The sequence below is a fragment of the Eriocheir sinensis genome, unplaced genomic scaffold (assembly GCF_024679095.1).
Source record: "Eriocheir sinensis breed Jianghai 21 unplaced genomic scaffold, ASM2467909v1 Scaffold483, whole genome shotgun sequence".
Lineage (NCBI taxonomy): Eukaryota > Metazoa > Arthropoda > Malacostraca > Decapoda > Varunidae > Eriocheir > Eriocheir sinensis.
In genome coordinates this window covers 292,501-316,479 of record NW_026111813.1, presented here as the reverse complement: position 1 = coordinate 316,479, position 23,979 = coordinate 292,501, and the positions used below count along the sequence as shown (strand labels likewise).

General features: G+C 41.6%; 1 protein-coding gene across 1 annotated transcript; it reads right to left on the bottom strand.

Moving 5' to 3' along the window:
* Positions 1-161: 161 nt before the first annotated feature.
* On the bottom strand, positions 162-10,905 carry LOC126992502 (protein ERGIC-53-like). The gene is given in 14 exon segments (XM_050851257.1): positions 162-603; positions 1,254-1,399; positions 1,816-1,954; positions 2,749-2,887; positions 3,015-3,114; positions 3,264-3,360; positions 4,251-4,384; positions 4,574-4,708; positions 6,126-6,225; positions 7,232-7,401; positions 7,524-7,579; positions 7,582-7,599; positions 7,602-7,676; positions 10,712-10,905. Coding segments are annotated over 14 exon segments (1,500 nt in total). The 5' UTR covers positions 10,866-10,905; the 3' UTR covers positions 162-566.
* Positions 10,906-23,979: the final 13,074 nt, after the last annotated feature.

Here is a 23,979-nt window from a genome sequence, read left to right as displayed (position 1 = left end):
TGATGAATGTAAAGTTGTCTTAGGCACATATTTGTAGAAGTGGTTAAGGGTCAAGAAAGTACAAGTTCATCAGATCTTATAAACTGATAGAACATGAATGAGGTGAACTGGTGACAACTCAACATAACCTATATTTTTAGGGATAACAAAAAATGCAAATGAACATGACTTCATACAATTAGAGAACAATTTTAAATGTGATAAATTATCATTTCACAGCAACTGTTAAAAGTCACAAGATAAAGTGCAATAAATTTGGCGAGTCCTTGCTTCAATGCTTTTATACAAATTATATAAAAAAAGATCATTATTAATGAGCTATGTTATTTGAGGAGCTGGATCACACTGACAACAATCTCATAGATTCAGATCTCACAATACTTTTTAGTTACAGTAACACAATATACCAACTCCCCTGGCAATAAAAAAATAAATGCCTAAAAATCATTTCCACCATAAAACTTTAAAATACTCTACAAAATGATTAGCCATCTAAAAATATTTTGGAAGAAATCTTTTGTGCTCCTGAGATATCAAACTCTCAGAGCTTCACAAGCCACCAGAGCTCAGTAGAACTTCTTAGCCTGGGCCTCCTTACTATCTCTGGAACAAAAAATAAATATAAATAAAATATTAGTGCATAATATATGAATGCGTAAATAAATAAATTTAATATATATATATATATATATATATATATATATATATATATATATATATATATATATATATATATATATATATATATATATATATATATATATATATATATGAGGGCCCCAGGACCATTGGGGCTCATGTGCCATTTTTTAAAAACTGAGAAAATTGCATCTAAAGTTTATCAACAATAACTCCACTTCTAAGAAAGATATCAATTTCAACCAAGTTTCAGATGAAAGCCCTGTTCTTCAGAATTTTATGGACCAAGAATGAAAAAAAAAAAAAAAAAAAAAGAATAAAAAAAAAAAAAAAAAGTATGGTGTGTTTGTGCGCCAGCACGTAAAATGTAACCCCCCTTAAGTTTTTGTACATTTCATTGCATGACCTGGGATTTAAACCTTGATAAAATGTTTTACCTGAAGTAAATAATGAAGTTAAAAATAAAATATCAATTACATGAGAAAGTAAATCTTAATCATGCACCCTTTTAGGAACAATATTATGCAGCTACACTGACATTTAAATATGACGGACTTTGTAATGCAATTAACTAAAGCCTTTTTTTCATGATGCAGTTCAATGAAAAGACTTACCTGTACATGATGTAGCCAATAAGTAACACAATCTGTAGAACCATGAAGGTGATAAATATGGTTGTTGACACACAGCTGACAGATGGACATCCCGCGCCCCCGCCTAGCCCTCCAGACAGTCTCTGGTTGGCTGTTCCCAAGTCTCTCTGCAATACAAAGTATTGAAAAGTTGAAAACTTTTGATGCCTGGTATGTTCTAAGAGCACATAATGTAAATTATTACTGCTGACAATCAAATTGTCAGACTAACAACACTGTTTTTCTTAATAATTCCCTCCAATTCCAATTTTGATGAGTAACTAATCTTGGAAAAATACAAAAAAATGCAACTAATAGCATAAGAAATACAACACACACAGAAGACAAGCAATGAAAACTCTATAAATAAACACAAAATTGGGTGCTAAATAGTTATGTCTGTCGATGATAAATATTACTATGTTGCAGCAATGCTAGACAAGCTAATAGTAGCTTGCAGAGACAGTTGTATTTATGAGGATCCATTATCTTCATTGCAAATAGAGTAGGAGACCACTTGTTTTCAGAGCAAATAATGACTTACCTTAACGATGTTGAGACCTTCCTTCATCTCATTAAGGGTGACATGCAAGTCATAGCCCACTGGTTGTACAGACCCCTGTGGCTTCTGGCTGTTACCCAGTAGTTGGTTGCTCTTCTGATGGATCTCTGTGACGAAGGTCCTGATATGAATAAAACCAAAAGTTAATGGGAGAAACTCTTCCTACCATAATTATCTATGTCTATATCTATAACACATTCTTCACAGTCATCCTCATGAATTCTAATCACATGATCAAATCATCTCAAGAGTACTTCATTTAACCAGTTCAATAACTCAATCAACTCTCTGCTGTTACACTCATACCCAGGGGGGAGGAGTTAGAGGAAAAAAAAAAAAAAAAAAAAACTCGACCCCTGCATTGTAAAGTAGGTAAAAAAGTACACACCTTTCTTACTTCTTTACAGACTTTTCAACATATTTTTTGCATAAAAAAGTACATAATTAAAAAGTGCATACATTTTTTGCCTACTTTTTAAGTACTTTTTGGGAAAAACTATGCAAAAAAGGGAGTTTAAACTACATAAAAAAGTAAGTGCTCTTCTAGGTAATTTTCGACGCACTTCCTAACACACTTTTGTATGCAAAAAGAACATAAAAAGAAGTGTTGAAAAGTTCATATAGAAGCAGTACATAATCATCTACATACTTTTCATGGGCATTATAAAGTACATAAAAAAGTGGCAAACACTGGCCTAGCAGTGCAGCCAAGTACTTTATACGTGAATTGATTACATAAAGGAGTCAGAGTCAGAGATATTTCTACCGACTCCAACTCAAGCCAAAAGTAGGCGACTTTTATCTTCACTACTTTCAATACTTTTTTTGACACACCGTATTCTCCTCTTATCTAGCTCACTTTCCTTTTCTCACCAAATTCTACTCGATGCCATGTTTCATTTCAAGGAACCTTACTTGATGTCTCGAGCAGTCTGGACGATGTCACGTTGGTTGTTCAGAATGGAATCAACTTCATGTCGGCGGATGGTGTCTCCTGGCAGTCCACCCACAGGTTGTGCGGGTGGCACCTGCCCTACTGGTGCTACCTGTCCCCCTGCAATAATGTTTTGTTTTAATATCATTTGCCTCATAAAAAAAGTAAAATAAAAATCACAGGGGAAGGATATACGGAAGTGAATGACTTTAATGAAAAATTGGTATGATATTCAAGTCCAACTTACCCATCCCTGAGTGGACAGCTGACACCAGGCCAAGGGTCCGTTCTTGTCGACCAATGATTTCATCCATCTTCATATGAAGCTGTCTTATGACCTCATGAATCTGAAAATTACAGACATCCCTGATACTTATCTATACTTGTTATGGGGAAAATAATTGTAAATATGGTTTATGAAAACTAGTCATTCACCCATGACTTAAAGTTGCTGCCCATGATAGTTATAATGCCCATGAAACACCACAACCCATACCTGGCTCTGTCCCACAAAGATTTGTCGTAGTTCCCGTTGTTCCCACGATTCATATTCCTCTTCTTTCTTCTCTGCATCAGGATTTAGTGCAATGTACCTGAAAATAAATTCAATCATGAACTCTCTCTCTTATAGAATCTAGAGTATACATTAACCTATCTAGTTTTGCCATTTGCTCTTGAAGGAAAATTATTGGCACCATGCTAGGCATCTAGTAATTACTTTATATGCTGTAAATATGCATTTCTCTTACTAAAAAGTTTCATGGTATACCCTCCTCATCAGTTGGCCTTGTTATAACCACTGTTGTTGATATCAATTATTAAGTACCATAAGAGCCAGCTGTTGTTGAGATATGCCCAAATTATCAACTAGCCGTACTTTGGTCAGAGACTGTTACTGTCAATATGAGCTATTCAATAATTTTCAATTAAAAACTAATCATGATGATGGAATATGATTTTAGTTAAGGAGCACAACAAGAAGCATTAGTGAATCTTCCTAAGAAGTTATAAATTTACATAATGCAACAAAAACAGTAACCTTTAACCCCTATCCTACCTGTTTAAGGATATATGGGTAACAATGATATGAGATAAATAATAGTCAAATTATTAAAGTTAGTGATTAAAAAAGAGGAAATTAATAAGAAAAAACATAAGGTAAATTTTTAGTATTTAAAAGAGGAAATTAATAAGAAAAAACATGATTAATTATAAGTATTTAAAAAAGAGGAAATTAATAAGATAAAATACAGGGCCGTAGTAAAAAAAAATAAAAAAAAAAAAAAAAAAGGTAATTTATAAGTAAAAACGAGGTAAAATATAGGTAACATGCCATTCACATCTTATCAGCCCTAAAAGAGCCTCCTTTGGTCTGGGAAAACAACAGGTGAGCTCCCTTCATTAAGTAACCTTGGTACAACATCTGGCATGGCAATGTAAGCTTCCCACCAAAACTCTCCTTCCCCTATTCTCAGGGACTTACTCGTCTCGTGCCTTTTTGGTTTTCTCCTGATATTCCTGGAACTCCTGCTGGAACTTCTCCTCCTCTTCCTGGTTGACTTGCAAGAGAGCCATTTCTTCTTGGGAACGTAATGAGGACACCAGGAACTTGAGCACCTGGCAAGATACAAAAGAGGAAAATTGTTAAAGTAAAGAATAAAAGTACCAAATGGGTGCATAAATTGTATAGTATTATACTAAAAGAGAAACATATGCTATGTGAATGTCTAATACAGTTTGAGGAACACAGTTTAATGCTAAATGACTTTTCCAGATCACATTAGAAACTCTTTAAAGATGACTTACGTCATGGTCATCAGCCAGTCCTCCAGTGGCTGCGGACACTCCAAAGTGACCAGAGGGAGGTAGATGTACATTTTCTGCTCGCATACAGATCTCATAGTCCTTATCGTTGTTAGTCATGCCGCTGTGGATCATCAGCTGCAAAACAGCAGTAAGGTATTACAGCATTAATTCATAACTAATGTGTATTAACAATTATAGTGTTCACTGAAAAATTTAAGAGTGGAACAAAAATTTAAAGGTGCATATAGTAAACCAAAAATCTGAAACAAATTTTACATGGACAAGTAGTACTGCATTAGAAAACAGCCCAATATCCTCAGATTAGCAAACAGATATCACACATCACAATACAATGTAGAATATCAGATATAATGATTATTAATGCCTGATGCATTTTGGAATAAACATGTCAGGGAGAGGACACAAACATTGTCATTCATGTTATCTTATAAAGGGCAGCAACAGGTGTCAGTAAAAATAATCAGTCATCACCCACTTGGTTCCCTAATACACTAACTTTACTCAAATAATAAGAACAATCTTTAGTTGCCAGGCCTAATGGCAAATGCAAGGAAGAGATTGCATTCTTACTGAGCAAAACAATAGCACGTGTAGAAATAGGAAAAATTTGACAGCCGTCGTACAGACACAAGACTTTCATGAGTAATATAAATTAAATTTCAATTAAATGGTTTTAAATTCTTAAAGCAAATATTTCCTACCAATCAGCTACCAATGCCAGGTACATGGGAAGGGAAGGTAAACACTCCACTCTCATAAATGTAGCAGTAAGCATTCCGTTACTATTATAATGGAGCATTGTTTAGTTTGACACCAACATGGGTGCACTCAACATGCCCCCCTACCCCAGGAGAAGTCTTGAACACCCTTTTCTTCTTCTTTCCCCTCCTCTTCCTCTGCTTCTTTCTTCGCCTCTTCTCAGGTTTGGAAGTGGTGTGGGTCAAGGTGGAGGCAGTGGTGGCTGCACCAAATTCCTCAGTGTTACTGCTGGCCCCTAACCAGCCCCAGCCAGCAGATAGCTCCTCTTCAGCAACATCATGAATGGTCTCCACCAACATGTACCCTGTATCTAGGGCTTCTCTGGTGAAACCATCATCACTTGGTGCCTCAATATCTAAGGGATTTCCAGTCTCTGCTAAGGATGCAGGTGTTTCTCCATAACTATATGGCTGAGCAGTGCCTGGATCATGGTCACTTAAGGAGTCGTGAATTGCACTGGGCTCTGTTCCTTGTGGGTCTTCATCATGCTCTTCTTTCATTTTAATATAATCATGCTCTATGAGCTGGGTCTTGAGCTGTGGCAGCCATTAAAAGTCATGGGGAGGAGTTCTTTAGTTCTATGGCACTAAGGCCTTCATAACATGTACTTTAATGTCTTCATATTGCAATAGATTCATTTTAAACTAAAATCCTACTAAATCAAAAAAACTGAGTGGTAATTAAGTGGTAAAGAAACAACAATAGTTGCTTAAAGAAACTTATCATCAAAACAATTAATGAATTCTGAAGAGCTGTTACACAAGATACTCACTGTCAGAATGTTGTGGTAATACTCCAGCTTTGCCCTGACTGGGAAAGGCTTGTTCCTGAAATCTCGAAGACAACCCCCAAGCTGCTGGCTGAGGCCATCACTGTGGGAGAGAACGGAGAAGGCTCATAGAGGACACAACCTCATCCTAATGACTTTTCATAGTATGGGAAACTTTCACTAAATAGATATATAATTCCTTGGAAGCTAAGGCCTGCTTCACACGAGAGGTTTTTTCCTGCGTGGTTTAGAAATCAATGAAGTTCAATGAGGCCCTTCACACACTGGCTGCACAGCAACGATTTACCAGCCGTGTGCACTGCCAATCCGCACATCACCAAACGGTTTAAAGTACTCTAGAAGTCTATGGAGCCCTTCACATGGGGTGTTTTCCCAGCGGTTCTGTGGCAGAGGTTCATTTTGCTCAGTTCTTCAAATGTAGATGACATGCAAAAATAATTGAAAAACTTTTCTTCAACTTTCAGGTCAGAATATTATGTGTAGAATGCTCCTTGAAGGAGCCTAGAGCTGTTTATTGGGGGGGATTCACCATTTACACACTCTTCCATTTTAACACCCTGTTCATTATATTCACATACATCACTCTTTTCTTTACCTCCTGTAACTTGAGCAAACGGTAACAAACTGACTACTATTCTGTGGACTGCTGCAGGCGAACTGCGTGGGAAAAAAGCGCTTGTGAAGACATGCCTCTTAAGACACCCAGCCGTGCGCCATACTACCGCGGAAAAAACCCTCTTGTGTGAAGAGTTGTGTAGAGTGGTGAAAGTACTAAAATATGATAATTCTAGGCTGGGATGACAATGGAAAGAAAACAGGAAAAATAAATATTTGAACTAAACTCTGAAACAAAGCTGCTTTGTCATCGTAATGCCTTAACATGAGATATATATATATATATATATATATATATATATATATATATATATATATATATATATATATATATATATATATATATATATATATATATATATATATATATATATAAGACAAAGATTTAAATTCCTCTACCAAGCTATATATACATCCCTTAAATATAAACACAAGTAATGGCATTAATAATTGAAGCAAGGATCAATACTTACTGTTCATGGTCATAAACCTTTGTGCCATCATTCACCATGGCCATCACATAAGGATTGTTCCTCTTGTTGTCATTATCAAAGGAGTCAAAGAAGACTCCGAGGCCATTCCACTTGTCTGAGCTACCAAACACAGGACCCTCAACCCCAGGCTTGTCAGTGAACCACAGGGCCTGGTGAAGAGAATATTTACTGTACAGTATGCACCTTAATCTTCAAATCATTTTGTAAATTAATAGGTATGATCATAATTACTGGACTTCCACTAGATGGTGTCTGAGGGTGTTGGACTTACCAAACCATCTGCTCCAATTCTACCTCTGCCTGTCAGGCGGAAGACAAAATCCACCTCCACCACTCGAAACTGGTTGGGTTTTGGTCCATATCTGCCCCTTCTGGCTCCGAAGAGATGGCGTGATGCGAACACTCTCCTCACTGGCTATGGCATCTGTGGGGAAGATACGTCATGTTATATGGTATAAGATCATGTGTCTGAGAAGGGCCTTCAATGACTATTATTCATTGAAGCAAGATTGGCTGTTTAGGGTATGCAGAGGTGCTGCTGCCCAGCCATGGTCATAAGGCACCAACTTTACTGGCATTTAATAAGTTGAAATAAAAAAGTTCACATCCATTAATTGCTTTCCCTTTCCTGTAACTGAGGGGCATAATGTAGATGTAATATGTACAAATACACCAGAATTTGCTTTTCAAAGTTGTGTAATTTTGCATTTGCTATTTTAATTCAGACCTAAAATTAATAACAAAGTGATCTTTTAGGTGTTGTATCATCATCATTATTTCATCGACACCTGCTCCTAGGAGCTCCCACCAGGGGATGGCCACGGCAGAAGAGCTTCTAACTCTCTCTATCCAAACACTCCCTCCTTGCCTGTTCAAAGTTTCTCAAAGATCTTTCCCCCCTCTCCCTAACATACTCTTGCACCCTATCCCTCCATTTCACTGAAGGTCGTCCTTTAGCATTCCCTCCCTCTATCTCACTCACATACACCCTTCTGGTCATCTTACTCTCCTCCATTCGCTCCATGTGGCCAAACCACTTTAAAGTCTGTCGCTTCACTTCAGTAAAGATTCGTATTAGGTCTGAGCCAGTATCTGATAATCTACTTTATGAAACATCAATATCTCTTCATATATCTTTTCTACAAACCTTCAACAGTCATGGAAACGCTTTGAAAATCCAATTCAAGGACTTTTTTTTACTCTTGAAAATAGGGGATAATGTTTACGGAAGCGTGTCGCCTCCTCTGGCGGCGGCCACGACGACGCTGCAGTCGCCGCAGCCGTAAAATAGCTCGCAGAGGGTTTAGGGTCGGGGAACATATTTAAACTACTCCAACCAGCGCCCCCCTCGACCCCCGCCACATGTATATGTGACTTATTTCAGCAAGGAGGTATTTCTCGCAACACCGGCTGCACCCTCGCCACAGGAGGCGACGCGCTTTCGTAAACATTATCCCCTATTTTCAAGAGTAAAAAAATGTCCTTGAATTGGATTTTCAAAGCGTTTCCATGACGAAATATGAAGAGATACTGATGTTGGTAGGTAATGAGATACTGGCACGGACCTAAAACGAATCTTAACCCTTCACTTCTTCCACCACTCCACACTTCTTCCCTTCACCCCTGTGACACATTCCAAAATGCTCGTACACACTTTCATTACTCATTCCACCCATTCTACTCACACCACAAGCACTCCTCAAATAACTCATTTCCACTGCCTGCACTCTAGACCTCTGACTTTCATTCCAGGCCCACGTTTCACTTGCATATGTGAGGGTTGGTACTATTATTGCATTTCTCAAATCCCTCTTTACCTCAATGTTCACACTTCTGCCATTCATGATTCGTCCCAAAGACCCTACCACCCTTCTTCCTTGCAATGCTCTTTCTCTTATCACTCCCTCCATACCACCATGCTTACACATAACTGATCCAAGGTACTTAAACTCATTACCTCCTCCATTTCTTCACCATTCAAAATTATTTTGCACTCTTTTTTGTTGTAAACGTAGTTTATATTTAACACAATATCATCCTTAAATATGTACTTCTTAATATATCATCGATGACATTTTCCCCTCATGCTGCTCAATGGAGTGGTGGAGTACACGAGGTGGATCATGCTAAGGTGGTTTGAAGGTGTGACCAGAAAGCAAAATATTGAGTTTGTTATTGAGTAAAAGTCAAACAACAAGGAAACCAGCAGTGGGAGTGGGGGATTGATTTTTGTAAGAGAGTAGTATACAAAGCAAGCAGATGTTTCTGCCAAGGCATCCCACATAAACCTAAAGAATTAAGGGAATGAGGCATCAGTGCTTAAAAAATATAGATTATAAAACATCCCAAGATGAAGAGGAAACTGTAACTGATAACACTTTACTGTAAACTCACAATATTATATCATATGGCTTCAATTTTTGTATATAACTAAATCTCTAACTCTTCAAGCATAGACATGTTGATACACGATTCCTTTCCCTCAGACCCCCTCGTATATTCTGGGCAGAGTGTTGGAATTTTTTTTTTTCACATGTTCTTCAGGAATTAGCATCCCTCACGACAGTGATGGCTAGCGGTGCCATCCTTTCCTGTGTTATGCTTTTCCCCATGAAGGCTGCAGGAAATTGGATGGCTTGCATCTCTCAAAAGGGGGTCTCAGGGTAGTCTTGGGACCATTGCTTATCCTTACTGATTTAGATATATTCTATGAACTTGCAAAATTTACTGATGACACCTAAATAACCAAAATGTTACAGGTATGATGTTGGGGTGATGGAGAGACAATTAGACAAGTTAAATATTTGGGCTAATAGATGGAAGATGGGAGTTCAATGTAGATAAGTGCATATTAGAAATAAAAATACAGGATTTGAATATTAGCTATATCATGGTCACACAAAAAGAGAGGGGAAATAAGGCAAATCAAATGTTAGGAACTATAAATAGAAGGGTTTCACATAATTAAGAGGAGAATTCAAAATTATATTGATAATACATTTAATTTTTTTACAGCAAAGGAGATGGCTCAAGGGCAACAAAAAGAGTGCAGCGAAAAAAAAAAAAAAAAAAAAAAAGGAGCCCACTACTCACCGCTCCCATAATAAACAAAAGTAGAGTGGCGAAAAGAGAGATCAATTACGAGTGGAGAGGTGTATCTATTGTTATTTGTTTTATCATCAACATCACTTTCTCCTCGTTACTGCACGCCTCTACACAGCCACCTGACACACACACACACACACACACACCGGGGAAATGACAGCCAGGTTAACACGTGCATTGCTCTGACAGGAGGACACGCCACCCAATGCACTCACACGCCACACATACAGAAAACCATGAGGAAGACGATGACATAGAGCCTGGAGGGGAAAGAGGCGGCGGTTATGAGGTAAATAAGAGGCAGTGGGCGGTCAACATATGTTAGCAGACGACCCCAAGACCACCTATACTCACTCCCGCTGTAGTGCCAGAAGGGAACCTGGTTGTCCTTCTGTGCCAGGTAGGGTCCCTTGAAGCTGTACTTGTATTCGAATCGTTTGTGGGGCTTTTGGCAGCGGCCCGCGGCTATGAGGGATAAAAGGAGCGTGAGGCCCCACCACAGCTCCATCTCCAGCTGGTGCGAGGCGGCCACTGAGGAGCCACCGCTGCCAGATTATCGTACTCAGAGCATTGTATTTACCAGTTTCTGACGCCTAACTATCGCCAAGAAACATCAGAATCAAACTCTTTTAACGATAAATATAAATTGGTTGCGTTATTGGAGCCAAGAAGACAGATTAGGGTAGGAAGTCGGGAAATATAATCGGCTGAGTACGACAATCTGGCAGCACTGAGCCACAACAGTACACGTCACGACCACCACTGCCAGATTATCGTACTCAGAGTCGCGTATTTACCGGTTTCTGAGCCATAGCTATTGTCAAGAAACACCAATATTTAACCATTTTAACGATAACCATATATGAAGACAGTTATTTAGGTGATGAAAGCAGTTTTGGGGCGGAAATCGACAAACATAGGAGGCAGAGTACGACAATCTGGCAACGTTGCTCACGACCTGGCTTCAAAAGAGCATCTATACTCTTTGGAATATTACTATAAAAATACACGCATAAACTATTTTAACACTGACGTTTGATTACTTTGCCTGAATCCCTTGATGCGGTGTAATAAAAAATTTCCTTGCATGTAACCGGTGTCTGAAAAACATGAAAATATTCGCCGTCACGCTCGTAATGTCATTCAACTTTACCGCATATGGACTGTCTGAAGAAATACTATTATGAAATATTCACATAACAAACAGAATTTCAGTTCAGAATACTTAAGAAAACAATAGAAGGCAACGGACCATTGAACATATGACACGTAAAACTAGCCAACTTTGCCCTACTACTGTGCCTACCCACCTACCCACCTTCCCACCTGCCCAGCCTCCCCCTCTACCCTTCCCCCGCGCGGTCACAGTAAAACACGACACAATACAACATGCAAATAGGCCTACTAAGAAAGAAACAGGACAGATTTCTCATCTCTAATAATTATCGGCTAATATAACAACTTCCGAAATAAGTACATGTATAAGAAAGCATGCAGCTAGGTGTGACGAGGGAAAACTGAGGATGGCGGCGGTGAAGGTTGGTGAGGTGAAAGGTAAAGAAAGTTTGGTAGCGCGTGGCGGTGAGGATTTTTTCTACCGCAACTCACAATAAGTTTAATTCATAGATGGGTTCTAGAGTCATGAGTTCATTTATAGGTTACTTGTACTCTAAAAATTAATCGATAAGAAATCAAAACTTAATTTCCATTCTACTAATGTTTGTGTCGAATTTCTTATTTAATTTTTCTCGACGCATTTCCTCGAACGTCATCCTCTTGAACCTCTCTCAGAGAGCACTTCCGCCAAAATATCAAGCTGAAGAGAGCCTAGATCCATGTTTATCACCAACGGGAACCTGGATATGTCCCTACTCTCAATTACAAATGTCTTAATTATGGTTGAAATGTAGATGTAATTATGTCTATATATAGCTGTATATTTTGCTTCCAACAATAAGGCGATGCAATGCAAGTCATTGTTACTTCAACGATAAAACGGGCATGCCAACAGACGGGTGGATAGATAGCTAGATAAATTTATGATCGCACTGCACAAAATCATACACCTAACTTCATTAATTATGTCTTATCCTTCAGGTGAGCCACGTACAGGCCACAACTGTGATAAGCACTCCCTTTTACGAGGTCCCGATATGAAACATCATATGCTGCGAAAACATGCACACGCAGAAAACACCGATAAAGGAAAATTACACACGCTGCGGAAAGGAAGAAAATGCATATACGTGTACAAGGATACTTATCGCTGAGAGAGAACCCTGTGCTGGTAAATGGCATAAAAGAAAACGGACACACCTGTGAATTTTGAAGGGATACCTTACTACTAGCGACAGCTTCTTGTTTATAGCGTGCAAAGGAAGCAATATATTACTGGACATAAGGAAACGTCGTTATTATACTGCAAAATCGGAGGGTGAATACGACAGTTGACTGGTCGGTAAGATACTGCAAAGTTAAAGGTAAATGGCAGAGGATATAAAAAGAATAAATAAATTATCCCAGGAAGTAACTGCCTCCGAGACTCATCTGCATGCAAGAGGCAAGGCTTCCCCTCCCACCAACCTCCCTCCAGTCCAGTCCGATGAACTCAGGCCACCACTTAGTCCAACTTATAAATAAAATACTAAAGAGTTGCTAAAGAGCTGAAAGGTCAAAGTGGAAGTTATATTATGAATGGAGAAGGAGTTGTGTAGGTCGATCGTCTGGTCACTTGTGGTCTTTTTATATCATTGAGTATCTTTCTGTATAATAATAGTAATAATAATAGTCATAATAATAATAATAATAATAATAATAACATAATTGTAAACATAATGCAAACAATATAATTTTTTCAGCATTTCGTCATCTGCATATTTCTCGGCTTTTCAGCGAGCAAAAAGCGAACAAACACGGGAACAAGTTTTCGAATTATAAACGTCTCATTAAAGGAGGAAAAGAGAGGGAGAAAGAAACCTCCTACATCGCCTTTGTGAATAAAAGTTCGCAGCCTCTTGCCGCGCCATTAACTGTTAACGGGGATATAAATACACACTAATAAGAACATTTAAGAAAGGCGCAGCTCCACGCCCCTCGAGGACGCACAGACTCAGAGTAAATATTTAACATTTTACAGAAACTCCTCCGAACATGTCCTGGCGGAGGGACTGAGGGGGGAGGGGACACGATGCAGAAAAATGAGCCCCTCCCCCCCCCTCTCTCTCTCTCTCTCTCTCTCTCTCTCTCTCTCTCTCTCTCTCTCTCTCTCTCTCTCTCTGCGAAAATATTCTTCCTAATGACAGGGGATATTGCAAAAATGTCCATCAAGAACCTCCCCCCCACACCCACCCACACCCACCCAGGGAACATTTGAGGTGAACTCAGCCCAGAAAGTGTTGATTCAATGCAGAAAATCTATTGGTGATGGCGGGATATTGTGCGGAGATTTCGATTTACATAATGATGATGATGACGATGATGATAGTGACAAACTCAACATCAACAACAACAACCATACCGTCAACAATTAAGGTCACGAGTTAATCCAATCTGCCTGACATGCTATATATACAAGACAATACAACAGAAACACAGAAACAGCAACAGAATAAAACAGTCTAGAGAGGGAGGACAGATTTATGTGATTGGTGGACTTGATATGATGCAGCACGACATTCACCAATCAATTTTTTTTTTCTTCTGCTAAGTGGAGCCGAAAAGTTACACAGCGCACGCCGAGGGACACTGACGAGGCCACCAGTATGGGACGAGATTACAGGCGCGAGCAACAGCAGAAGGGAGAGGGAAGGAGAGAAGAAAATGTAAGGACGTAAGAAAGAGGGAGGAAAGTAAGGAAGCAGGAAAGGACGTAGTAATGAGGGAGGGAAGAGAGCAGAAAAGGAAAGGGCGTAGAAAAGTGAGAGGGAAGGAAGCAAGAAAGGAAAGGACGTAGGAGTGAGGGAGGAAGAGAGCAGAAAAGGAAAGGACGTAGGAAAGCAAGAAAAGAAGTAGAAAGGAAAGAGTGTGAGGGAAGTAGAGAAGTTGGAACGATCAAATGGAGGAAGAGAGGTAAAAAACAAGTAACAGGAAAAGTAGGGAGGAGGAGGAGGAGGAGGAGGACGAGAAGGATGTATAAATGGAGAATGGGAAAAAAAGGAGGAAAGAGGAAGAAGAAAAAAAATAAGAGTAGTGATAATGATGATAAAGAAGATATAAAAGACGAAGACAAATATTAATAATGACGATGGGGATGACAAAGAACGACAAGAAGAACAAGAACAGGAACAAGCAGAACAATATGAGATGAGGAAGAGGAGGAGGAGGAGGAGGATGTAGAACGACCAGAAGGGAGGAGAAATGGCCGGGGAAGAGTGCGCAATTTAAGCTGAAACTCAAATTTTAAGTTGTATAAAGAAGAATTATTGGCCAATGGAGTCGTTCTGGTGTGATTTAGGAAAGTCTTAAGTCTAAAGAAAACGCATCATCAGCGTATATCACCAGAGAAAATGGCAGTTCCAAGCGCATCTCATTCTCTTAGTTTAAAAATAAAATATACATTTACCACACTCTTCCCCCTTCCCCCAGGGTCATTTCCACCCCTGGGCAGCAAGTACCATCATGAGAGAGGGCTGAGTTACCTGTCGTTACCAGGGGGTAATTAGTGGCCTGGAAAGAGGAGTATAGAAGGGGACAGGTAAGAGTGGGGGACGTAAGGGATTGCGAGGGAGAACTTTAATAATCGAAGTGAATTTACCGAAGCGGAACACCAGCAACTTTAAGCCCTTTCTTCGTTCGAGTAAGTTAGGAATGCTCTCTCTCTCTCTCTCTCTCTCTCTCTCTCTCTCTCTCTGGTAATGCATCGCGTACATCAGGTTGAAAATATGTGGGGGTAATTTAAAAAACAAATACTGTTATCACCATCAGTCAATGACACATCGGAGAGCCCGGCGCCTCACCCACCACCACCAGACTTCATTCCCCAAGACTCATTCCAACTAATCCAGCCTCCCCGCTTCGTAGTCCAAGTCCTTATTCTCAAACAATTCGGGGCTTACATACACACTTAAAGGCTTTCGTGGAGGTTGTGGGAATTTTCATGGGTAGCTTTATGAGCCTAGTGAGAATCTGATGAAGCTTCTGTACCATGAATAATTTGAAAAGAACACTCATGAGAAACGTCGTCGTAGCTCCCAGCTAATTTGCACTGCCCCGAAAGGTTCGTCGTGGCTCCTGGCGAATTTGTGCGGCTCCTCAAGGGTCGTCGTGGCCAATTTGGGAGGTCCCGCAATGGGCTAATAAATTCATAGGTCACTTAATGGGCAAAGCAAGGGAGATGGAAATGAAGGAAAGAAGAAGAAGAAAAAGAAGAAGAAGAAGAAGAAAAAGAAGAAAAAGAGGAAGAGATGAAGAAAAAGAATAAAAAAGAAAATTTTACCCGTAACAATCTCTTTACGAAAACACCGGACACTTCTACTGTAACACACACACACACACACACACACACACACACACACACACACACACACACACACACACACACACACACATCCTTTCCTAATCCGTCAGAAACAAGCGGGAGCAGGATTTGCCTTCTTGCCTCCGCCCTCTTGAAGCGAGCGGCCCCAATCTTGAAGCGAACTTGAAGAATAAATTCCTTGCCTTCTTCCTTCCTCTTATTTCTCTTCAGTGTCAGTCTTTTTCCTTTGCTTTCTCGCCTCAACCTGACTCTTCTCTTTCTCCTCCTCACTCCCTCCCTCCTTCCTCCCTTTGGTCTTCCTTTTTCTTTTTTGGGTTCCTCTTTTTTCCTCTTTCTATTCCCTCCCGTTGTTATGTAAGTAAACAGGAACTTTTCTCTCTCTCTCTCTCTCTCTCTCTCTCTCTCTCTCTCTCTCTCTCTCTCTCTCTCTCTCTCAATCCCCTGCAATCTTCTTCATTCGACTTTTTACTACTTCATCTCCTGATTTTATATCTTTCCTCCTCTCCGTCACCATTCGCCCTGTAATCTCCTCTTCATCTCTCTCTCTCTCTCTCTCTCTCTCTCTCTCTCTCTCTCTCTCTCTCTCTCTCTCTCTCTCTCTCTCTCTCTCTCTCTCTCTCTCTCTCTCTCTCTCTCTCTCTCTCTCTCTCTCTCTCAAAGTTCAGTTGGATCTCTTCCATCTGCAGTTGTGGTCCCAGTGAGCCCTTTCGCCTCTCTTTCCTTCTCTCGTTATTCCTTCCTTTCGTTTGTGCCTGTCTGTGTCTGTCTGTCTCTCCCACCTCATGCACTCCAGTCACTCGTTAATAGTCTTCGCTCTTTCCTCTCTCCTCTTCCCCCTAACCTCTCTCTTCACCTCTCTCCTCCACACTTACCCTCGAGTTTGTGTTCCGCACCCTCCTAGGAACACTCACTCCCGGGCCTTTTCCTTCTCTTCTGCTTCTTTCGCTTCAGCAAACACTCTATCTTTCTTTCCTTATTCCCTCACTCACTCCATATCGATCTCCTCTGCTCCCTACGAACCCTCTCACTCACCCTTCGCATTCTTCCACATGTTTATTTTCCGCGTTTGTTGCTATCCCCCTGCCTTTACAGACCTTCGTATATATTCTTCTACCACTTTACAATTATGTATCCACTTGATTTGCCTCTTCCATCGTTCCCTTCGTGTTCCTTCCACATCATCCGTACCTTTCCATCCATTCTTTCTCTTTCTCCTATCATCCTCTCTCTTTTCCTATTCCATCCTCTCTTTTGCTTCCTCATCGGATATCACCTTCACGCACGCAACCTTTCACTTTCTCCGTCCCTCACTATGGTCCCCTTGCACCCTTCCCATCACCGAACACCGTCACGCTATACACTCTTCATCGTGTCTCCCACCAGGACCTGACAGTCTCCCCTTCCCCCTATTCTCCCTTCTTCCTGCAGGATAGCCCCCCCCCCCCCCCTTGTATTCTCCCTTTTTCCTGGACAGTCTCACACTCCTCTTCCTAAAAGTCCCCCTCGTCGCTTTACAAACCCTATCTGTCTTTTCTTTATGGGTGTTTGGCGTGTCTCGTGTCAGCATGTCTGTCTCTGTCTTTATGTTCGCCTACTGATCTGATAATCCATTCACTTTTTTCCTTCCTCTTCTTCTTATCTTCTTCATTTATATCTCAGAGTCCCTTTTCCTCTCCCTCCATTTTTTTTCTTTCTCCCGGTCTCACGTTTCTGGGCCGTTGGTCAAAATACCTCATCTTCTTTTTCTTCTCGTTTGTCAATGTCCGCCCTGACTCTGCCTGTCTGTCCGCAGCACTTCAGTTTGTTTGGCCGTCTGTCTGCACATCTGTCCCTCAAACTAAAACAGACAAACAACTCTGATCCCCAACTTCCAAGAAATATTCTATCGTAGTGTTGATTTCCATAATGGTGTTTCCGGCAGGAAGTTCTACATTTGCATTTCTTAACGAGAGAATGAGTAAGAGAAATGGAGAGAGAGAGAGAGAGAGAGTGGGGGTGAAGGAGTGGCGTGGAGGGCAGGAATGAGGGGCGTAACACTAAGCTCAATATTTCTTTCCACGCCCCACTGAAGTCTTTCCTCACGCCACCCACGGAGAACACGGACGAGCCACGCCGAAGGTCCCGCCGCTGCCGCTTGGGTGGGTCGGTGGGTCGCCTCTTCTCGCGGCGTCAAGAGTCAAGTGTGGAGGAGGAGGAGGAGGAGGAGGCTCGGAGCGTTGGGAAGGATAGAAATCTGATGACGGTATATCTTGACTCCCCCGTCTCTTGAGGGAACACTTTACGAATAGGTTTTGGCAAGTAGTCTCGCCCTTTTTTCGGCTGTTGTGGTGGTCAGATCGAAACTTCTGGGAGTAAGTATTGACATTCACTTACTGATAATGAATTTAGGCCACGGACTGCCAGACAAACGAAAAAATCAACGAATAGCTCCAAGGAGGGACGCCCAGACTTCAAGGTCACATGGTTAACTTTATTCCGAACGTAACCTAATACTTCCCTTTGATGGATTTAGTTCTGAGGACTTGCAAAAAGGCAAAGATACGGGTCTAAAAACTCTTACGAAGGCTCACAAGTCATACATTATGGATGTGATGCACATAAATTATGATGAAGCTCATTTCAATGTTTTCAAAATGGTGTTCCTCTTTCCGTGAATCAGATCGGCGGAGGAGGAGGGAGAAAATTTGAATAGATTTTGATGCGCTTTCTGGGCGTCTGATATATGACAGACAGACAGGCAGACGGCAGGCGTATGGACGGGTGACGGACGACTGCAGATAAATATTTAGACTGATGAAGGCAGACTGACAGGTTGACAGACGGAAAGGGCAAAGGATAGGGAGAATGAAGAGGAGGATTTCGATGTATATATGTATGAATATATATATATATATATATATATATATATATATATATATATATACATATATATATATATATATATATATATATATATATATATATATATATATATATATATATATATATATATATATATATATATATATATATATATATATATATATATATATATATATATATATATATGTATGAATATATATATATATATATATATATATAATCATTCTACAATATTTTCAAACTTAAAAGCAACGTAAATTTTCATCCACCATCTTGTGACCTTATTCTTTTTAATTATGAAAATATGAGCATTTGATTTACTGATGGAAAAAAAATGCTTTTTTATTACGATTATATCTTTCTGTGACGATACCATTTCAAAATCTGAACATTAGGTTAAGTGATGGAAATTTTTGACTCCATATGGATTTCTTTCTCTATTTAGTACTAGAATAGCACGAAACATTTTCCTGCTCTTCGTCTGTTTCTAGGTGCTGGCGCGTCTGTAATCTATAGTGTAAGGAAAGCCCTGCCTCCGCTACGTGGCCACGATCTGTCCTGCTGACCATCGAGCACGCCGCCGCCAGGGGAAGACAGACTCGAGCGTCACTTCTCCGCCCACGCCACGTTAATTACAGCATCGACTGATCTTCCGGGCCTTCACCCCCTCTCCACCCCCACAGCGCCGGTAGGAGGAAGAATGTAGAAATAAGTAGCTCCGAGGAGGTCCTGGGGGTGACATATACTTGGTGCGTCACTCCTGGAACCATTCATCTCTTTTATGACTTCATGCGAGGCCGAAAGTAAAGAATCTGTGACCTCGGGGGGTGATTAGCGAGGCTGCAGCGAGGAGGCGCAGGTGCCGGGACGCTGAAGGGGCGGCAGGGGCGTGAGTGTCTTCGTCTCCACACTGATGGAAAAGTTGCTGTGAAAATATTTTAGACCTGCGAAATGCCGAACATCCCAAATGTCTTAAGTGTCACGGCATCCCATTCCTTGACGATAACCCTGACTGATGTAAAGCCTGGCTGGCGGGCCGGAATCCCTTTCAAGGGGAGCGGGGAGGGAGGCGTCAAGGACCTGGGGAAGTGTGGAAGACAACGAAATATGCAAACAACATTCTTTCCCTTTGCCTTTGAAAGAAGGGGTCCGACTATACTTCAAAATGCAGCCAGTTCTTGAATGTAGTTGATGCGTGGCCAGACACCTTCACCTCTTACACAAGGCAGTGCTATAAGGCCTTCTAGTCAGTTGCTGCTGCGCGCCAAGAGGCATACCGTGCGTGTGGCGTGGCCAGGCAACACTTGCCTTCATTGCTCTTCCCAGCCTATGCAGCGGCTCCTTCACAGGGCCCTGTGTGGCAGCTGCCGTCTGGTGCCTCAAAGGAGCTGCAAATTGGCCGCGCTCCTACAGTCGGTGCATCACCACGTTGCTTTGTCCACGGACAAATCAGCGTCATTATATAAGATTCTCTCCCGATACCGAGCGCCACAATCCACACCACAGCCCCCTCCCTCCCCACCCCGGCGCATGCTCCTGCATTATTTCCGAGGGTAAGTAGGGGCCGTGCATTCTAACGTTCCAGTTTCACAATATCAGTAGACAATATAGTTATTTAAGTTATCTTAATCTTAAGCACGGCACATTTCTCGTACGAGTAAGGACTTCAAGTATTAATATTTCTTTAAAGTATTCTTGGTTGGGATGGCAACAACGAAAACAAGTTGAAACAGAAAAAAAACTCACCTCCGTCATCTTCACTGAACTAAGACGAACTTTCATTCTTGCAAAGATAAAAGAAAACAAAAGAAAACCTGACAAGTCTTGGCTCGGGACGGCGGGGAGAAGACAACAAACCCGTGGGGACTTAAAACTTCAACTTTCATGGAAAATCAACAAAGGAGATCATCCTAAATATTTGTAAGGCAGCGGCAGCGGACGGCGGGCGGCGGGCAGTGGGCTGGTGTGGCGTCGCTTCCCGGGGTCCAAGTTTCTCTCTTTTGAGCAGGAGAGCCGCGTCCTGGCGGGCTGCGTCCCCAGACAGCAATTAAAGAAGTCCAGGCTCTGGGCTAATGAAATACCTGAGTAGTCGAGGTCTCTTACACACACACACACACACACACACACATACACACACACACACGGCTGAGTGAGGGTTGCGTTTTGAGAGCATAAAGGACGTATACGGTACGTTTTAAAAATTTGCTGTCAGGGAACGAGCGAGACCTCTTACGTTACTGTTGGGCCTCGAGGGTTTCCGCGAAGAGCATTGTTTTTCCTTTTTGAGACATCTGACCTGCAGCTCCATCTTAGGAAATATGCCAGCGATAATCAGTAAATGTCGGAGGCCTTCACAAAGACTTTAGACGATCAGCCTGCAACAACGTGTGCTATGGATTTGCTAAATGGAAATGATTAAAAGGAAAAGTAAGAGATTAGAATCGTGTGAAAAATTCCCTTCCATCGTCATCATTCTTATTTTCCCTCTATTAAGAATCTATTGCCTACACTTCAATATACTTTTCTACATTTTCACACGCCTCCGACCTTTTCTCCTGCTACTTCATCCTCCAAAGAGACTATCCACCCTAACGGTCTTTATCCTGATCCCCCATCCTCCCACAAGACCAACAGTTATCCCCCTTAACAGTCTTCCGTCTGACCTTCCATCCCCCACAAGACAAACATCCTCCTCCTCCAAGCTGAAGCATCGCCCCTCACACCCGCCCGAACTACACGTCTTCTCCCGGCGCCTCGTCTGTTTGGCCGAAGGGAATATCGATAACCAATTCCTTAACACCTTTTTCTTTTGCCCTAGGCCGCAGCTCTTTAACCCTAACGCCTTGTCTTTAACCTCTTCTCTCTGTTATATACTCTCTTCCTTCTCTCCTTCCTAAACTTTCACCAACCTTTGAATGTATGTGCAAGCTTGGGTGTTCCTCTCTTTTCTCGGTTGAACCCTCCTCTCTCTCTCTCTCTCTCTCTCTCTCTCTCTCTCTCTCTCTCTCTCTCTCTCTCTCTCTCTCTCTCTCTCTCTCTCTCTCTCTCTCTCTCTCTCTCTCTCTCTCTCTCTCTCTCTCTCTCTCTCTCTCTCTCTCTCTCTCTCTCTCTCTCTCTCTCTCTTTTCCTCTTTTCAACACTTCCATTCTCTCTTTAACCCCTCCTCTCTGCTACTCCTTTTTTTCTCCTCTCTTTACTACACTTTCACCAGCCTTTGAAGTGCTTGCTTGGGTGTTACTCTCTTTTCTCGGTTGAACCCTCCTCTCTTTCCCTTTCTCTTACCTCTTTTCAACACTTTCATCCTCTCTTTAACCCCTCCTCTCTGCTACTCTTTTTTTTCTCTCCTCTCTTTACTACACTTCCACCAACCTTTGAAGTGTTTGCTTGGATGTTCCTCTCTCTTCTCGGTTAATCAAATCCCTCTTTCTCTCTCTCCTTTTCAACAAATTCACTAACCATGGAATATACGTGCTCTTTATTAACCTTTCTTTTCTCTTTCCTACACCTCCACCAGCCTCTCAGTGTATGTGCAAGCTCGGGTGTTCCTCCTTTTTCTCAGTTCATTGCCCAGCCATCACTAGCACATCCAATTTCCAGCGACTGTTACCGAGCGGCTGAAAAGTTGTTGGGCGTCCCCGTAACTCGGACTCGCTAACTAAGTCTTCCTCGGGTAACTTGCGATGGGTGTTCTAATTGCCGCCCGCCGAGGTTGAGCTTCGTATCTCTCTCTCTCTCTCTCTCTCTCTCTCTCTCTCTCTCTCTCTCTCTCTCTCTCTCTCTCTCTCTCTCTCTCTCTCTCTCTCTCTCTCTCTCTCTCTCTCTCTCTCTCCTACCGGTACTTTTCTTCTACTGCCAAGCTGAACTAACGACCTGAATTTTGCTACTTTTCTCGTTACCTTAAATATTTTTCCATATTCTTGTTATTGAGAGTCGGCAAGTTGTAAGCGGCAGAGTAACTTCAATAGTTTTAGTGATGACTTGATATACTCGTCTGCAAATATATGTGTGTGCCTTTTTATGGAGTTGGTATGTCGATAAAAAAAATCTTCACTGCCAGCTCTTCAGGAAAAATGTCTCCAATCTTCTTCAAGGTATTCCAAATCCAGCTTGAACCCCATATAACGAATAGGAGGTCATTACATGCATACTTTCTCCGTTTCTTCTCTTTCTAGACGCCTTCCAGCATACCCGAGATTGACCTCTATTTGGCCACTCTTTACTTTTGTCTGTTATGGGAGAGGTGAGCAGCGGGCTTTTTTTCTACACTTTTTTTTACCCTTGAGCCGTCTCCTTTGTCATAAAAAAATACCAGAAACGTTTCATTTATCATTTTAGACTCGTGATATGAACGTAGATTCTTTTCTCTTACCATCCCTAAATTCCAAAGGTGAGGATAACGAAGGGTGGAGGAAAGAAGTGGTAAGAGGGAAGGAGTGGTGGGGAAGAGGAGAGGGGAGTGAGGAGGAAGATGAGGGGAGTGAGGGGGAGAGAAGGGAGGGAAGAGGACAAAACACAGGGTTCATGTTTACTGTCCAAGATCCGAGTATTTTCCAGGTTTATTTGATGGAGCCAATTTTGAAGATGACCCACTCTTCATCTCCTTCGTTTTCTTCCTTTCCTTCCTCCATAATTCCTCCCTGCAGGCGCTTTTGTCATCAGGCGCGGGGCGAAGGAGGAGGAGGAGGAGGAGGAGGAGGAGGAGGAGGATGGGGGAAGAGATGCGTCCTTCGTGCACTCTCCCTTCACCCTGCAGGTCTGATAGAGGAAGGGAGAATAGAAGAGAAGAGAAAAGGAGAAGAGAAGAGAAGAGAAGACGATAAATGATGATAAAAGGAAGGGAAACGAAAGGAAGTGCAGAAAAGAGAAGGGGAAGGGAAGGGAAGAGAAGAGAAATTAAGATATGAAAATAGAAAGGAAGGGAGGGGACAGGACAGGAGGTGAGAAGAGAAGAGGAGAGAAGAGCAGCGAGGAAAAGAGACGATAAATGAAAGTAAGAGAGAGGGAGAGGAAGAGGAGTAAAGAAAATACAGGGGAAGGGAAGGGAAGAGAAGATACATTAAGATAAGAAAAGGGAGAGGAAGGGAGGGGAAAGGAAAGGATGTGAGACTGCACCATTTACTCCTTCCTTCCTTTCTCCCCCCCCACCCCCCCTCCACACACACACACACACACACACACACACACACACACCGTCAGCAGTATCCGGCGTTTCCTTTCCCCCAATACGACATTCAGAGACTTCTTCGCCTACTCTCTCGCTTTCCTCTTTCCCCCTCTCCGCTCA